The sequence below is a fragment of the Nanorana parkeri genome, unplaced genomic scaffold, assembly GCF_000935625.1.
Source record: "Nanorana parkeri isolate BGI_ZX_2015 unplaced genomic scaffold, ASM93562v1 scaffold779, whole genome shotgun sequence".
NCBI classification, from domain to species: Eukaryota; Metazoa; Chordata; class Amphibia; order Anura; family Dicroglossidae; genus Nanorana; species Nanorana parkeri.
This window is the reverse complement of record NW_017307047.1, coordinates 744,363-758,936: the sequence shown is the minus strand read 5'-3', so window position 1 is coordinate 758,936 and position 14,574 is coordinate 744,363. Positions and strand designations below refer to the sequence as shown.

Here is a 14,574-nt window from a genome sequence, read left to right as displayed (position 1 = left end):
CCCTTCACTTCCTGCCTATCTGATCACTTTCAGAACAGGAAGTCAGGAGCAATCACCCCACAAACAACTTTCTTATTACAATGGCAAAGGGTTAGAATCTACGCATTAGTGCGGTGTTCCTACTAAGAGTTTCCCTCACTTCCTGCACAGAGAGACAGGTGCCAGACAGAACAGGAAGAGAGGAAAATCATCTCAGATGATTTTAAAAAGGTTGCAGAGGCTACTAACCCTTCCCCTCTAGTGTTGGGTTTTAAAAAAAAAAAAAAAAGGTCACTTCACCCAAAAGTGATATTTTAGTCACGGGTGAAGTCTGGGGCACTAAATCACCTGCTGGCTTATATCTTCTGCCATAACTTCAAGCTATTCACATTACTTGTTGCATAAACCAACCAATGACATCACCGGAACCTCGTATTGTTTTTATCTCTTGGGAATATCATGTGAGGAACGATTAGTGTTGGTCATGGTATGTTGTGTCATTTGTAAACCTGCAGCAGATAGGAAGCAAAGGGGCTACAGAAGTAGCTGGAACAGCTCCACTGTATCTCTCATGAAGAGAGAGCAGGACAGGATTTTTTTTTTCTATTCAAGACAGTCAGACTTTGGCACCAAATAAATAATTCCTGGCATTTTGTAACCTCTTGTATTGGATCCGGTAGCGATGCAGCCAAATCAGAGACTGCCGTAGAGATTAACTTTAACAAAAGAGATGGATTCTGTAATATCTTGTCTTCCTTTCTCATACACAATGAAGATGTTCGCGTTGTCTTCGACGTTATGGGAGAGGGTGGTGAGGGAGGAGTATCCGCTAGGACCCGGCCAGATCTGGATGTTCTGCTCCCACGAGTCTCCGGAATTGAAACTCCAGCGTAGAGTGAGGTTTACACCTAAATGATAGTGAGGGTAGCAAGTTAATAAAGAACATTAAAAATCAATTGTAACCAAAAACTTGCGTTTTAATGCTGAAGTCACGGTTAAAGTTACAGGGAAGGTGAGAAAAAGGGATCGAAACTTGAGACATGGCCCTGGGAGCAGTTCATTAAGTAAATAGTTATTCTACTACTCAGTTAATTGGCAGGGATGTTAGCGAAATAGCAAGGTAATATACAGGTGAAACTCGAATAATTAGAATATCGTGCAAAGTTCATTTATTTCACTAATGCAACTTAAAAGGTGAAACTAATATATGAGATAGACTCATTACATGCAAAGCAAGATAGTTCAAGCCGTGATTTGTCATCATTGTGATGATTATGGCTTACAGCTCATGAAAACCCCAAGAACCCCAAATCCACAACCTCAAAAAAGTAGATTATTACATGCAATCAATAAAACAAGGATTGTACATAGAACAATATCGGACCTCTGAAAAGTACAAGCATGCATATGTACTCAGTACTTGGTTTGGGCCCCTTTTGCAGCACTTACTGCAATTACTTTTGCACGATATTATAATTATTCGAGTTTCACCTGTATATCAGTAGCAACAGACTTGCAGAATATTGCTTATAGTCACTGGGGCAGCCAGCACGGGAACGTTGGAAAGTTAGAAAGTTGATATTTCTGGTGCAAATGTCAAGGTAGCTGTGAGAAACCTCGTATTTTTTTTGTATTGTATGTCATGGTAAGGTACGGTTATACCCATTAGAGGTAAACCGCGAAAACAGAATAAAAGTTTGTTTTATAAAAAACTTGCGCTTTGGATATATGAGGAAGGGTTAGAACGTGGTGCAAAATAAAAAAAATTTATTTAACCCTCTTATGACCACAGCTCATTGAAGCCTAGATGCCCAGGCCAAATTTAGCTGTGTCAGTATACATTTTAGGACTATACGGCTTTTATTTGATACATGTTTTATTAACCACTTCAGGACCACCCACCATGAAAAAAACATCCTGTCCTGAAGTAGTTATACCAAGAACATGGCTGCTGCTGCTGCTGCTGAAGCCGTTCTTGGTATTGTTTTAAACAGCAGGCGATCGCTGTTCAGATACAAGCGATCCGGCTTCTATACAGTCGCTGGATCGCTGGTATGATGCAGTGGAATGTGCTCCCCCCCTTCTCCGCTGCGTGCTTCCCCCGGGCTCCACTGTCCCCCGTGTGGGCCTGGGACCGGCACAGCGGGTCTCCTCTGACAGATCGGAGGGAGCTCAGCAAGTTTCAAGCGCTGTTCTCTCCTCCGAACACTGGACCCGGAAGTGATGTGTATTGCATCACTTCGCACATTCTCCAGCTCTTAGAGCCAGAAGAAGCTGGGGAAGCAGATCTCTGCTTCCCCAGCTTCTTTGGGGTCCCTAAGTGACATTAGGAGTCTGAAAGACCCCTGATGTCTCCATAAAGAGGGCCTGTCACATATTTGCGATTACATAGGGGTCTTGTTTGCCCTCTATGCGATAGCAATAAAGTTGAGTGTAAAAAACAAAAACAAAATCCCCAAATCCCCACACAACGCAAATATGCCTACGTGCAAAAATGAAAAACTGTGCTACATGTTACATGTCGTCGCGAAAGTCGGAGTGAGACATGTTTGACTTGACTTGTCTGGTATCTATTTACCCAACGTGACCCTGTCTTTTATGTGTTACCAAAAAATTGGTATCAAATTGTTTTTATGCAATAAATTTCATTTTAGTTTACTTTATCCTAAAAATACTGGTTTGATAAACATTTGCCTAAATACAGTGCGACCTGAAAAATTTCAGCTAGCATTTTTATTTTCTTCTACGGGGCCTCTGCTTTCATAAAATATATAATTGTTTGGGGTATGAAGCTGTTTTGTAGCCAAAAATTTACATTTTATCATGTGTGTGTGCAAATGTAAGAAATTGCTCCGGGCAGCAAGTGGTTAAAAACCCTGCACTGTTGCTAGTCAGCCTAATCGATAAAACAGGTAATTCGCAATATCAGATATTAACAGGAGATCTAGCACCTCCTATAAATGTGCTCCAGCAATATAAATGTGACAAGAAGCTTTAGGGCTCAGTCACACTAGATGCAGTGTGTTCTGGCCCGATTTTGGCCGGAACGCACTGCCTCGCAATGCGGCCGGCTCGCCTTTCAGTGGGGTAGGAGGGGGCGTGGTGGGCCATTCAAGTGAATGGCGCCGTAGCCGCGCCTTTCGGCCGCAATGCGATCCGCCGCACGGGATGGCAAGGCCCATTGTGCCTGCGGTCCGATCAAAATGCTACAAGCACTATTTTGATCGCACCGCACAGGGCTGGACCGCAGGCACAATGTGCTTCGCGATCCCGTGCGGCAGATCGCATTGCGGCTGGAGGGAGTGGCTACGGCGCCATTCACTTGAATGGCCCGCCACGCCCCCTCCTACCCCACTAAAAAGTGAGCCGGCAGCAATGCGAGGCAGTGCGTTCCGGCCAAAATCGGGCCGGAACGCACTCCATCTAGTGTGCCTGAGCCCTTAATCTTTCCCTGCTCTACAGAAAAATAAAAAGCTTTGGCTAAAGCCAGGGAATTCTATAATAGGGGCTGAGGTGTAAGATTTAATGTACAGCAAGGAACCAATTTTCACACACGGTTTTCTTTAACATTAATAAATATCTTCTTGTGTTCTACACTTACGTTGAGTCTGGTGTGACGGGTTCACAAAGTAGGTCACTCCCCCTTTATACAAAGCTCCGGCAGCCACGGCTGGATCGGGCAAACCTTCGTCGAAGCGGACATTTTCCGGCGGTAGAGAATCGCAGCCGTCGGTGGAGTACACCACGATCCGGCAGTGACAGTGATAAAAGTACTGGTTGCGGGAATTAATAACCACTGAGCCATCGGGGAGTTCGTAGGGCTGTTAGAGGTAAAATGGCAAAACATGATTAAGGGCGTCAGATGGGCAAAACAGCAGAGTGGATTATGGGTAAGGAAGTATGGAGGGGAGTCGGCAGGATATGGAAAGTTAGGGAACAATAAGGCTTTTGGTGCACAAGTGGTGGAAGCGTCCTACCTGACATTCATCAGGACTAAAGTCACCCATTTTTTTTTGCTGCTTGAATGGCAGACCCTCTAAATTTCCACCTTTCTTCCACGTGTTCCCGTGGTCATCGCTTAGGAGACAGAACACTCCATCCTCATCCAGGGTCCCATGACCGCACACGATCAGCCGTCCTTTCTTTGGCTCATACTTTTTCTGTACATGGAGAAAATCTGAATTAAAGTGGCATCTGGGGCTGCAACAACTAATCGATGAAATTGCTACTGAGATTAGTTGGCAACTATTCTAATTATCGATTAGTTGGGTGGAGAGAGGGAGGGAGGGGTAGAGGGTCAGGGAGATTTTGTTAATGCAACCAACTGATTAATCGAAAAAATAATCGGGCAACTAATCGAGTATGAAAACAATCATTAGCTGCAGCCCCAGTGGCATCCAAAACTAAAAGGAGAAGTGACCCTTGCTACAGGTCCTTCTGTATAATAACATAAGCAGGTCCTACAACCCACATTAAAATGAACCTGTATTTTGCCTGTGAAGGTAAAAGGACAACGTTTTTAGGTTTCCCATCCCTTGTATGCTTTCTACTGACCTGTATCCCATAGCCTGGCCCAGGGGAGAACATTTTTGTACCGATCTCATGGGAGAGATTTCTCGGTGTACTCCAGGTGATACCATCATCAGAGCTGTTGGTGACCATGACACTAGAGACGGCACACTGCCGGTAATGGGCACACAGTGTGTACACTAGGAAGATGTTTCTTGTCTCGTCGTCTACCACAACAGCACCCAGGTTCAGTCCATCTGCTATAGAGCCATCATCTATAATGAAGGATGTGGGCCCCCAGGTGTAACCTGCAGGTAAAGGGAAATATTTATCGTCAGTGTACGTCGCCAGCATCGGGGGGCTGTTTAAACAGACTCCCGGCTGGGCTTAGGCCGCCGGGAGTCTGTTTAAACTTGTAAAGCCGACTGTCGGCTTTACAATAGAATCCTATGGGCCCGGGACCGGCTTCTGTGGTGTCCGCGGGGAGCAGGGGAGGAGATGAACATACCTCCGTTCGTCGATCCCCTCCCCGTTCTATGGGACCGGGAGCGGTCCCATAGAAGGTGATTTTCAGTGGATGCCAACTGGGAACATTGGCATTCATATTGTAAAGTAAATGTTGATAATTAAATCTGTTAATTATAAAGATGTTAATTCGGGAACCTATATATTTTCTTACTCCTATGTGGAGTCTTGGAAACCTGTAGCTTAGCTCAGGAACCTGTATTTATAATGCTATCTTCAGTCCTGGAACCCATGCCAGATTGCTTTATCCAGATGACGTTTGGTGGAGTGTGTCATCCTAAAACTAGTGGGAAAGGGTTGCGTTTGGACCTCTGTTAGGTTTTAGGGCTTGTTCACACGATGTCCAGACCAGATCTGGTCCGGATCTGGAGCAGATCTGCAGACGCGGTGCTATGTGTTTTTGGCGCTTTTTATGACGCGTTCCAGTAAAAAAAATATCTTTTTTTTTTGCTGGAGTAGGTATAACAGTATGTTAGCTGCAGTGCAGTGACGTTTTTGACGCGTTTTGCGTTTCCGGACCGTATCCTGATCGGACAAAATGTGACATGAAGTATTTTTTCTGTCCGGACCTGAACTGTGAGAACTGTAGCCCATAAAACACATAGGGATACATTGGGATGCATTTTTAGTGCAGGAGCGTACGGATCAGGTCCGGACAGAATCCGGATGTCGTGTGAACAGGCCCTTAAAAGGAGAACTATGGGGTCAGTGTTTTTCCCCATAGTTCTCCTTAGGGTAACGGGAGGACACAAACTAGCGTCCTACCGTCACCCAAAGCTCAGTATACCGCGAGCTACAGGTCGCGGTATACTGAGACGCCGCAGCTGAAACGGATCCCGACAATTATGTCTGGATCCACCCAGCTGCGTGAGAGACAGCTGGCTCCGCCTATCTAGAGGCAGAGCCAGCTGTACCCGCCCCCTCCCCGTCCGTTCCGCCAGTCAGCGCTGGAGGATCGGAGCGGGGAAGGGGGTAATCCAGTCCCTCCCCTGTCACGGCTCTCTGCAGTGACAGGATCGAGAGGTGAGCGAACGCCAGTATGTGTTCACTCACTTCCCGATCTACTGAGTCGACGTGTGACAGTCTCATTGTCACAGGTCGGCTAGAACTATGAGGATGACTGAAAATCACTCACCTCATAGTTCTCCTTTAGAGACAGAAATAGAGGAGGTGGGAGAAAGGACAGAAAATGGGAAAGAGGGAGTGGAAGAGAGATATCCAAAACTATTACCTATGAGTGAGAGGGCTAAGTGAGAGGAAGTGATAATACAAAGCCTTGGATTCTCATGGAACTGCTACCTTATCTTTTAAATATCAACAGGTATGCAACAAGAAGGAACTGAACTGCACCGTAGCTAGAGTACTAAAATCCTGTGGGGGTCATTTAACAGAAACCTGTATTGATGGCAGTATGTAGGCCGCCATTGCTGGACTTCTACAAATGGGAAGCTGTCTAGCTGATCCTCCCACTTCTATTCCTTCTGACTCACCGACTTTACTTGCTCAGTGACTCAGAAAGTATCAAAGCCAACAAGTCAATGCAACAACCAAGCAAACCGTATTTTCAGAAGCAGATCAGCAGTACTATCCTCCATATCTCTCTCCGCAGAGGTTCCCTTCAATTCCACCAAGAGCAATGTGTGTGTTTGGATCAATTATGTTTTCATTTTCACTTTCTGTTGACACCTAAAACTGACACTAGGTGGCAGTGCAACCACACACATGTGCCAAACCCATGGAAAGCTATGGAGCACACAGGATTTAAAGTGACATTAAACCCTCAGCTTTTTGAACATAAAACAATACTGTAATGTGCGCCTTACTGTAATCCATGGTTGTTTCCCTTCTCTTTGCTGCTCTTCATTTTAAATCCGTACTCTTCTCATGCTGGGCAGAACTTCTGTTTTGCAGCAGACTGCCTTGTCTCTGGAATGGCTACATGGTGTCTGTGTGTACATTTGTAACCTGAGCCAGCACTACAGGAAGAGGCACTCAGCTGCAAAAGGGAAGTGTTACTCGGTATCGCGGCCGATACCGATGCTTGTATCGGTATCGGTGCATCCCTAGTTTAATGTCACTTTAAAGAACAACCTCAGGTATCTAAAAAGTTAACCCTTGCCGTATCGCTACCTCCACACTAAGTATTACCTGCTCATTTTTCTCTAGGGAACGGAAAACAGAAGATACTCACCTGATCCTGGGTTCTGCAACAATGAGTGCTCAGCTCTCTCCCCCTCCGGCTGTGGTATGTCCCTCAGTGTCCTCACGTCTAATGCAGGTGAATGAACTGCCTAAGATGTGATCAGTGGGGCTTAGACCACGAAGGCCCGGGGAAGCTGAAGGTGTAGGGACTGGTCTTGCAGCCAGGGTAAAGTCCATGAACCCATCGCACTCGAAACCGCTGTTCCAAAGATAATAAGGGTGGGTGCTTTGGCTGTCGATGGTTGGCAACCGTGGTAAAAAGCAAATGAAATATATAGACACCGGCACTCCAATAGCACATCAAATACTTCTGTTTATTGACGTATGAGCAGCATAACGTGATACACTTAATGGTCTTGGAGCCAGGCGGAATCGAGGATCAGGAGAGTATATATTTTTTTATTTGAGCCCCTAGAGAAAAATGAGCAATTCACCCTTGCGGTTACATAGTATTTGAGGTTGAACAAAGACACAGGTCCATCAAGTCCAAACTATTGTGTGTATGTATGTGATTCTGCATGTGTATGCGTGTGTACGAGTCCCCATGTGATCTTATTTTTTAAGGGCACCTGTACCCCTGTATGTTACCGTCTCTGATGAATTTGTCCAAATGCATTATGAATGATTCAACACTCTCAGCTGATACCACTGCTTGTGGCAGAGAGTTCCAGACCCTAACCGCTCTAACTGAGAAGAAGCCCCAACGCCCCTTGTGCTGAAATCTTTTCTCAAGCAATTTTAGGTGGTGGCCTCTAGTCCTTGTTATGGAGTTTAACGTAAAAAGTGTTTTGCTGATGTTGCCATCACCATTGAACATCTTGTACATCAAAATCATATCCCCCGTTAATCTCCGCACTTCCAGCGTGAACCTATTTGAGTTTTGTAACTTTGTCTCATAGCTTTTGTCCTCCAGCCCCTTAATTAGTTTATTTGCCCTTCTCTGGACTCTTTCCAGCTCAAGGACATCCTTCCTGTGGATAGGTGACCAAAACTGGACCGCATACTCCAGATGAGGTCGAACCTGTTGCGGGAGTAGCCCCACTGCAAGGGTTAACTTTTTACATACCTGGAATTCTTCTTTAAATCCTGTGTGCTCACAAGCTTTCCGTGTGCTCCCCACATTTGCGTCATGTTTACATTCCTAGAGTTCCTCTTAAAAAATGAATAGGGTACTCACCCCCATCTTGTGACCTGCGGGTGGCTATAAATTTTGCCCCTAGATCAGAGGCAGAATGTTTGCGGGCCTCGGAGAAGGCCAGGAGATGTCCGCGAGGGGTGTAAGTGATGAGCGGGATGCGGAAGGTGTCCACTTCGCCGATCACCCGACCGCTCACCCACAGTAATTGTTCCATCGTAATCTCCGGGGAGACCTACAGCAGAGAAAGAAAAAAAAAAGGGGTAAGGGTTATAGAATAAACAGACCAGGGCAAGCTTCATTCTCTCACACACATTCATTTGGATTATGGATTGCAAATACAAAATATGAATCCTTTTATGGCCATCAAGAAATGCACTTTAAAGCAAGTGTGGTCCTTCCAAAAATACCTGCAGCCTATTTGTCATGTTAATGCAGTGGTTCTCAACCTGTGGGTCGCGACCCAAAAGTGGGTCACAACCCACTGTTGAGGGGGTCACCACATGCTTTGTGCTGCGCTAGGTGAGAAGCTCCTCAGCCACCTCCTAGAGCAGCAGTGTCAGTTCTCCGGCCGCACCGCTAGATGGCGCTGCAGCACCGGCAGCCAAGGAGGATCAAAGAGAGGGGAACGGGCGGGAGTGAGGGGAGTTAAATGCCGGCTTGACCACCAAAGAGCCCCACTGGCCACCACAGAGGCCCACGCTGGCCACCACAGATGCCCATTGACCGCGAGAGAGCCCCATTGAGCTTACATGAGCCCACACTGGCCACCTAAGTGCCCACACAGATACTAGTATTGGTGTATTCCTAAATTTTACCATTGGGGGTCACCACAACCTGCCAAATGTTACCAAGGGGTCCCAGCCCTAGAAAGGTTGAGAACCACTGTGTTAATGCAACAGCTGCAAAAATGTCTTCTTCACTGACCCAGCTCAGCGACTTTGGCAGCCAAATCAGCAACTGATGAGCTCTGTGAATTCTCACATACCGGACAAAACGGTCTCCAATTCCAATCCATCGAAGTCCTGACACGTTGTCCCTTAGTGATAGGCCCACTGCATGCTCCGCTGAGGCAGCAACAGGTTATAACAGAGGAAAGGACATGGATTGTGATGACCAGAGAAATGGAATGGAATAAAAGGAAAGTACTTAGCTGGTAGAGAGAGGGGCAATGACGTCTGGGCCCCCTGGGTTCATGGGCCCAGGACAATTGTGCCCTCTGTTCCCCTGGTATAGAACATCTAAAGTCATTGTATCTAAATCCAAGAGCAATTACATGTAAAATAGCGAAGATTATCAGTGCTTAGGTGCGATGGCTGCCTAAGGCCCTGTTCACACTGAGCGGTTTATCGCGCGATTTCCGCCACGCAAAATCACGCATATTTCCGCGCGATATCGCTCTATGCAGCTTGTCCAATGCATTCCAATGGAGCTGTTCACATCTCAGCTCAATGTCGCCTGTAGCTCGTCACTGAAGCTTGTACACGACCCTTTTTTCGGTGGATGTCGCGCGATTCGGCTCCAATAGACTCAATGGTATCGCGCGACAGAAGGGTCACTTTTGCACTGCAAAATGGAAGGAAAGAATTATGTCACATCAAGATCGCTGTTGACTGGTTACAGCCCAATATAGCAGCGACGAAGTCCCGGCCAAAAAAAGCGCAATGTAGCTCAAAGCCGTTCAGCACGAAATCGCGCGGAAACACGCACAATAGCCATGTCGCTCAGTGTGAATGGGGCCTCAGTTTTCTTTTTTTTTCTCTCCTGCCAGTAACACACTTCCTGTCGTAGGGTGACAACGACCACTCACTGTACTACATTACTTTTTTCTCCAGGCTCCCCCACTTCTTTTCACCTGATGACCTCTCTTAGGGTGACAACACTCTGTATGTATGGAGCAGCAGTGTACTCATGCTAGGACAGGAAGTGTGTTAGGCCTCCTTAGTGGCTTAGTGGTTTGCATTTCTGCCTTGCAGCAGCGGGACTCCCTTGGTCAGGACACTATCTGCACGGAGTTTGCATTTTCTCCCTGTAATTGCATGGTTTTCAGCCGGGTACTCCGGCTTCCTCCTACACTCCAAAGACATACTGGAAGGTTAATTGGCTCCTCTCTAAAATCAGCCCTGTATGTATGTGGAATAGGGACCTTAGATTGTAAGCTCCTGGTGGCCAGGGACTGATGTGACTGTGCACCTATGTAAAGCTTTGCGAAAATTCTCTGCGGTTTATAAATACCAGTAATAAATCTTCATAACACAGGGGGGAAATGTTCTGTAGTCCACATCAAAAACATACGCCGTCCTCTGTAAATGTGATGACATCTGACGGCCGGATGTAAAAATAAGGCAATCGTGTGCCAACGAACTGCATGAAAACCACAAAGACTTCTAGAAACAGCCACGGCCATGTGGGAGATGTAATTTTAAAAAAAAAGTGGCAGATAAGATTGCGCAATTACATGACTTCCTCATACAAACCACAATCATCGGCGCATCGCACAGGGCAAGGCGAAGAGTGACACAAGGTTACAACGTTAGAGTGAAAAAAAGACGCATCAAGTCCAGCAAAGGGAAAAAGATGAATCAATAAATTGGAAACCTCAATATGAAGAATCCGACACTCACAGTTGATCCAGAGGAAGGAAAAAAAAGAAGCCTTTTAAAAGGTCCGATTTGCTCCAGCATGGGAGGGGTGTTAGAATCCTGCCTGATCCTCTAAGGCAGGGGTAGGCAACTCCGGGGCTCCAGCTGTTGTGGAACTACAAATCCCATATGAGGCATTGCAAGATTCTCACAGCCACAGACATGACTCACAGACACAGAAGCATCATGTGATTTGTAGTTCCACCACAGCTGGCGTGCCGCAGTTGCCCACCTCTGCTCTAAGGCAATCATATATTCCCTGGATCAGCCATCTCTGGAGGTATGAACTACAAATGATATTATCCAGTTATATTCTGAACATTGACAAATGCACCCAAATGGTTTTTTGACTGAGCTGGCTAGAACCAATTCCTGAGAAAGCCTATTCCTCATGTTCACAGCTCTTACTGGAAAGAAGCCTTTCTGTATGGGGAGATTAAACCTCTTTCACGTGCGCACATTGACAATTGTTTGCTATGTGTCTTTGCCTTGAGTTTGGGCCGATCAAAGCAGCTCAATGGCCCTAAGAAAACATACCAACCCAAGTTCCATATATTCCTCATGGTGCTCAGACTAGTAAATGATCTAGCTTATCATCATTAACCACTTCAGGAGCGCAATACGTATATACTCGGCAAGGTCCTGAAGTTGTTATACCGAGATCATGACTTCTGCTGCCGCCGTTCTTTTTAGCCGTCAGTTTTAACATACATACATACATACATACATACAAGTGTTCAGGTGGCTGTAGAGTCGCCCGATCACTTGTATGCTGCCAAACAGTGAGCCCAGCCCCCCCGATTCTTCAGTTATCCTGAACTGTCCATCATGCATGCAGGCCCGGGACCGGATCAGAGGACGAGCAGCACACTTCCAGTGTCTGACCTCCCCTCTGCTTGCTGAAAGCGGAACCGACGTTGAATGAATCGCCTCCGGTTTCAGGTTGTCATTCCTCCGGTTGCTGAGGTGAAGCACGATCTCTGCTTCATCAGCTCCTGTGGGGTCCATAGGTGACATTAGGGGTCTAATAGATCCGTGATGTCTCCATAAAGAGGACCTGTCATTTACTCTGTGCTACCACATAGGGGGCCATGACCATGCTCCAAAAACATGTAGAGGTGCCACCATATATTCCTCCCATGTATCCCAATTGTCATTTGGCACCGGTATTCTGTACTCTGATTTAGGGAGATCCCAAGAACTTGGAAAATCCGTCTAGCTGCTGGAATATATTGTAAATGTTTCTGGAATGTGTATGACAAAAATAAAAAGGGATCTTCCGCAAGTGTGGGCCCCTTCCTCTCTCTATGGGCCCCTTCCTCTCCCTCTCTCTCTCTTTATGGGCCCCTTCTCTCTATGTCTGCCCTTCCTCGTCTCCTGTTTCGATTCCTTTTCTTTGCGGCGTCTGTGCGCTCATTGTGATGAAAAGCGTTCTCCAGAAGCATCAAAGCCAATCAGAACTTGGCAAGCTTCCCGGATTCTACAGACACTTCTTATGTTCTCTCTCCACCACAGGCTCTGTATGCAGCGAAGGGTCACCCTTCCCTATAGTGGAGAGGGAATCATCACCCCCAAGTCATGATAAATGAGGAAATAAAGCACTTCAGACATTCGATGTTGCTTGGATGTTGAGGCTGAAGTTTAATCTGCTTATATTTTGCCTTCCCTGCCCCCCCCCCTCCCCCCTAAAACCATAAGGCCCGGCGCTACCGCAAGGCAAGTCAGGCGGCCGCCTGAGGGTGCGGCACCTCAGGCAGTCGCCAGCCAGCTAAATTAGGACCCCACCTGGAGTTCCTCCCACCGGACCAGCGCTGACTCGCCGCTGCTCTCCCGCGCCGAAGGTAAGTGAAGAAAAAAAAACCATTGCGCAAACATCGGGGCATTTTGACAAGTACTTGTCAAAATGTTCTGTTTTTAAAGGGGGTCGGGGACGCAAAAATGCACCTTGCCTGGGTAGGAAAGAATCCTAGCACCGGCCCTGAATGCCATTCTAAATAAAACCTTTCCATTTTCACCACATACCTTATAGCAGTGGTGGCGAACCTTGGCACTCCAGCTGTCTCGTACCTGTTTATAGGGTGCACAGTATACAGAGCCCAGCACCGCCAGGACAATGGCCACCCAGCAGCTGGCGGTCCTCCTGCCCTCCATGTTGGCGTCACCCTCCTTCCTGCAGGATCAGATCGGACACCGATCACCCGCTCTCTTCCTGGTTCTGCAGCACCCAGTCACGTGACTGTGTCCGGGTCAGCTGATTCCCTGAAGTCACGTGACTCTTCCAGCCTGACAGTTGCTGGCCGTTTGTTTGTTACATTGTATCAGCCGGATGGGCGTCGAGCGATCCGTTTACCGACAATGATGGTTGGGTTGGGGGCGATGAGAAGAGTGATGGCAGAGATGTGAAGAGCGGTGATCGGGCCTTTACCCGCTTCTATCACTGCTGAGCAGTAGAAGGTCCCACCTTACAATGTGGTTGTACAATGCGGGGGTAGCCCCACTGGCACTGCAAGGGTTAATTTTTTACATGCCCGGATTGTCCTTTAACTGCAGCAGACAAAAATCAGGTCTGTATCTCTGCCAGACAGGACTGGGCTGGGTGGCAGAGCTGTGTAAATCTCAGGACTGGATGGAGAGAAATCATCTGTGTATTTAGCTGTTTCCACTTTGTTCCCATCAGGCAACAACACAAAACTCCTCCATTCTTTGCAGCGATCACTGTGCAGCCCGGATCCTCTGTGAATTTTGATGCTGACAGTGACAATCTTATTTTTGGTTTTTAATGTGTTCATATCGAAAGGTTCATTTCCTTTTCTATGAGGAAAGCAGAACAATTGTGAGGCCGCAGAACTCTAGCTGGGATCCAAGGACAACTGAGACTCCCCTTAGACCAGGGGTAGCCAAACTCCAGGCCCTCCAGCTGTGGTGGAACTACAAATGCCTTAGATCATGGATAGCCAAACTCCGGCCCTCCAGCTGTCGTGAAGCTACAAATCCCATAATGCATCTTCCTTTGGGAGTCATGCCTGTGAGAATCTTGCAAAGCCTCATGGGATGTGTAGTTCCACCACAGCTGGAGGGGTTTGGCTACCCCGCCTCAGACTTTCATTACTAGTACACACCCAGAAACTATACGGTTTGGGGCGCTGGGCCGATGAAGACGTCACTATGACAGCGATACGGGAAGCTGAAGATCAAGTTCAACCGGATTTATTGCTCACACAATTCTGATACTGAGGGCAAAGCGTGTCAGCCGGCCCTTTATTTCCCAGCAGGCAGAACAGTGTTAGGAAGTCCTGATGATTAGGCTGGAAGTCGGGCCGTGTGTGGCCATGTTGGCGCCGCCCGTACACTAAAAATCAATCAGCTTTAGTTGTAGGAGACGGTTCGAAAACTCTTACGGAACAGTAATTGCATCTAATAAGCTGCAGGCATTGTTCGGGTAGTCTGACAGGGGCACACCCCTGTGTGTGTGCGGGGGGGGGGGTTGGGGTGCTGGGAGCACCACTGTTTGGCATGGTTGAGGGAAGGAAGATAGCACTACTTATATACTAAGGCCCCTTCCACACGGGCCAATCAGGGGGG

At 47.1% G+C, this 14,574-nt stretch overlaps 1 protein-coding gene across 1 annotated transcript; it reads right to left on the bottom strand.

The window, feature by feature from the left end:
• Positions 1–572: 572 nt before the first annotated feature.
• Positions 573–13,158, bottom strand: NEU1 (neuraminidase 1). Its single transcript, XM_018564766.1, has 6 exons — positions 13,060–13,158; positions 8,393–8,585; positions 4,534–4,796; positions 3,957–4,139; positions 3,581–3,800; positions 573–887 (listed from the first exon to the last, which is right to left on the bottom strand). Exons 1-6 carry the CDS (start codon positions 13,141–13,143, stop codon positions 673–675), a joined length of 1,158 nt encoding a protein of 385 aa, XP_018420268.1. The 5' UTR covers positions 13,144–13,158; the 3' UTR covers positions 573–672.
• Between the last annotated feature and the right edge of the window lie 1,416 nt (positions 13,159–14,574).